Below are 3,160 nucleotides of genomic sequence, written 5' to 3'. Positions count from 1 at the left end.
GGGGGGGGGGCGCATTGAGGAACCTGGCGTTGGGGCAGCAGAGAGAGTAAATCCGGCCCTGACTGGGGTGTGACTCCTCTTCCTATGAATACTGTTACCCTCAGTAGCGCTGAGATTTGGTTTCCTTGTCTTCTCCGTTACTGGAGCTGTGTGGTCACATGACGATGGACAGGGCGCTGGGCACCGCCCCTCTTACCTTGGCTGGCGAACTTTGGCTCGCACTGCGGCTCCGGGAGGTCGTCGATGATCTTGACGAACAGCTTACCGATGGCGGTGTCATTGCCGCAGACGGCGGTGATCTCCAGGATGTACTCATTCACCACTTGTGCGTTCAGAGTCGCTGTGCTGCTGAGTGTGATCTAAAAGAGAAATCGCAGTGCGGTCATACACGTGACATCATCACACATATCCTGCCCCCCTCCAGCTCCTGAAGAACTACAAGTGCCAGCTCGCTTTGGGAGCCAATAAGGTTTATAACATACATAATCCTTCCCCTAGTTTTGGATGGGGTTGGGAGGGGTGCTTCCGTCAGGTTCTTTTTGTTGCCTTTGACCACATCGGGGAGATTTCACTTCCTGTTCCAGAAACAACATTGTTACCTAGAAAGGAAGTGGAAGGCATCCAAATGGGGACACAAACAACACCAACTCCGACCCCCAAACCCCGTCCCCCGTCCATCCAGAATTAGGAAAACTTTTTTCCACTATAATGTTTTGCATGAAAGATATTTAACCTCTTGTTGACCATTGCCTGAGGGACAAATACATGAATATGCAAATAAAACATTTGTCAGTGAGAGGACGGATTACAAATGGAGTGTATTGGAGCCCAATGATTGGGAACAGGAAGTTCAGGTCACCTCCAGCGCGGCACAACAATGGAGGGTATTGGTGTTTCAGATGAGACCTTTGTCACCAATCAGCTGACCTCATCCCCCCCCTCCCCCATGGAGAATGGCAGACCTGCAGGCTGCATACAAGTGATCTCAGCCACATCGCCGGGATCACGTGTACAAAACAAGCTGCGGCTTCCCCCGCGGTACATTTAGCTCTGCTTGCCCAAAGCCGGGCTAAATGTAGAAAATAACTACCCGCCCGGCGGCCGGAACTGCATGTCTCAGGCATCGGGAGATAGGAATTCTACACCCCTGCTGCCCCTCTACTCCCTGCCGCCCCTCTACTCCCTGCCGCCCCTCTACTCCCTGCTGCCCCTCTACTCCCTGCTGCCCCAATGCCGGCCTCGGTTGGCCTTGTGGGAAAAGCAGCCCTGAAGGCCAATATCCCAGGAGGTCGGATCTGTTAGACAAACGTGATATATAATATACCCGGGTTAGCCATTTTCTACATGTGTATGGTTTAATGGTCTCTGGTTCTTTCTCCAATGTTCACCAGGTATCTGCCAGGAGGGTAACTAGCATTGCCCTGGTTAACGCCAAAGACCTTCTGGCTGACACTGTGTGTCGGGTCTTAGCTGCCTCTGACGCATCCCAACGCTATTTGGGGCCATGTATTTCTTGGGTTCTCCTGCGTCATTGGGCCTAGGACAACTGGCCACGGGCACTCAGGATCGGCAGTGAGAAGATGCCACTGGTCAGGTCCAGGCCGTAGAGGACAGTTGTGTCGGTAACAGTGAAGAGAGAGAGAGAAGCCCGGCAGCTGAGGGTGACGGCGGGGTTGCTGTTGGTACAGTTGAGAAGGCTGAAGCTATGGACGGAGGTGCCGATGGGGGAACTTTCTTTGATGGACACCGTATCCGGCAAGGAGAGGAACTCCACTGCAAACAGAAGACACAAAGAATGGGGGGTAATCCCCTGGTGACATCACAATAGGTTGAACTCCATGGACTTGTGTCTTTCTTCAACCTGACTAACGATGTAACTATGTCACCCTCATGCGTCGCTTTCCTGTGTTTGAGCCGCACGTCAATAAGAATATGTGGCCAACACACCTCAGCCTCCTGCAATCATATGGACGTCATGGTCAGTGCGCCGTGCCATGAAACGTGATGCTTCAGCACCCCCAGGGGCCCCTCCATCGTGTAAAGTCACACGGCCTGGTGAAGGGAACTCTGGTGGTTCCAAAACATTGTAAGTGATCAGAAACCACACCGTCCATGTTGTTCAAGTTAAAGAAATAATTGTCTTGGCTGTTCTGATAAAACCGAGAATAAAGTATTCTCTCATATACCCGGGTGTCACCATTGGAGAGGTGACACCAAAATGACTATCAGTCACCCCCCTATGAAAAGTGGGGCACTGGGTCACGGACCGAGAGCCCGACGGTGTCAGGAGAGAGGCGGGGACCCGGCGCCATACCTCATCCCGCCGGGTGAACATCCCCTCCTCCCTCTGCCGGCGTCCACCACCAAGATGGCCGCCAGCAGGCGTCAATAAGAAAACATCGCGTGTGGGATGAAGTCATCGCGCACACGGGCGGCAGAGACCGGGTGACACCCAGCCTCGGGACGCCCCTGCCTCCAGTGCTGGTGCCGGTCTCTGATCCAGCGCAGACTGCTGTTTCTTCCTGTGTCCCACGGAGTCTGTCCGGCGTGCACGCTCCCGGCTGCGTGCATTTACTAGTATTGTGTCTCCCTTCCGGTGATGTGGACTGCGCATTGCGCCTGCACACACTTCCTCCTGCGCGGCCGTTCGGGAAGATGTGATCTGCAGCCGGGAGCGAGCGGCGCAGACCTGGGTCATGCTGCGGCGTTGCATCTCCGGCTCGCTAGCAGTACATATATGTCATAAAACAGAGACCTTTAATTCTCCGGCTGAAAGGCTCCCTGACAGCGCCGGTCTCACCTGCAGATTGTAGACGGGGCCGGCGGAGACGGTCTGTGTCGGGGTGTTGAAGTAAGTGGCCGGCGGGATGACGGCGGTGATGGTGACGGCGGGGTTGCTGTTGGTACAGTTGAGAAGGCTGAAGCTATGGACGGAGGTGCCGATGGGGGAACTTTCTTTGATGGACACCGTATCCGGCAAGGAGAGGAACTCCACTGCAAACAGAAGACACAAAGAATTGGGGGTAATCCGCTGGTGACATCACAACTCAATTCAGGAATATAAAAAAACACAATTTTTCTTAAATAATCATTATAATGGGACTTTTGACTTACCGGAACAATCCGTTTCTATATGCAGGTACACAGGGTGGTCCCTATA

The 3,160-nt window shown here is 53.6% G+C and overlaps 1 protein-coding gene across 1 annotated transcript in view; it reads right to left on the bottom strand.

Annotated features, from left to right (window-relative positions):
- CDHR4 (cadherin related family member 4) overlaps positions 1 to 3,160 on the bottom strand; it is a 31,109-nt gene that overhangs the window by 19,965 nt on the left and 7,984 nt on the right. Inside the window, exons 5-6 of the mRNA XM_018572193.1 lie at positions 2,801 to 3,031; positions 197 to 359 (exon numbers count right to left, since the gene is read on the bottom strand). Coding sequence (XP_018427695.1) covers positions 197 to 359; positions 2,801 to 3,031 — 394 coding nt within the window. The remainder of the gene's footprint in view (positions 1 to 196; positions 360 to 2,800; positions 3,032 to 3,160) is intronic.

The sequence above is a fragment of the Nanorana parkeri genome, unplaced genomic scaffold (genome assembly GCF_000935625.1).
Source record: "Nanorana parkeri isolate BGI_ZX_2015 unplaced genomic scaffold, ASM93562v1 scaffold1966, whole genome shotgun sequence".
Classification (NCBI taxonomy): Eukaryota; Metazoa; Chordata; class Amphibia; order Anura; family Dicroglossidae; genus Nanorana; species Nanorana parkeri.
This window is presented reverse-complemented; position numbering and strand designations above follow the sequence as displayed.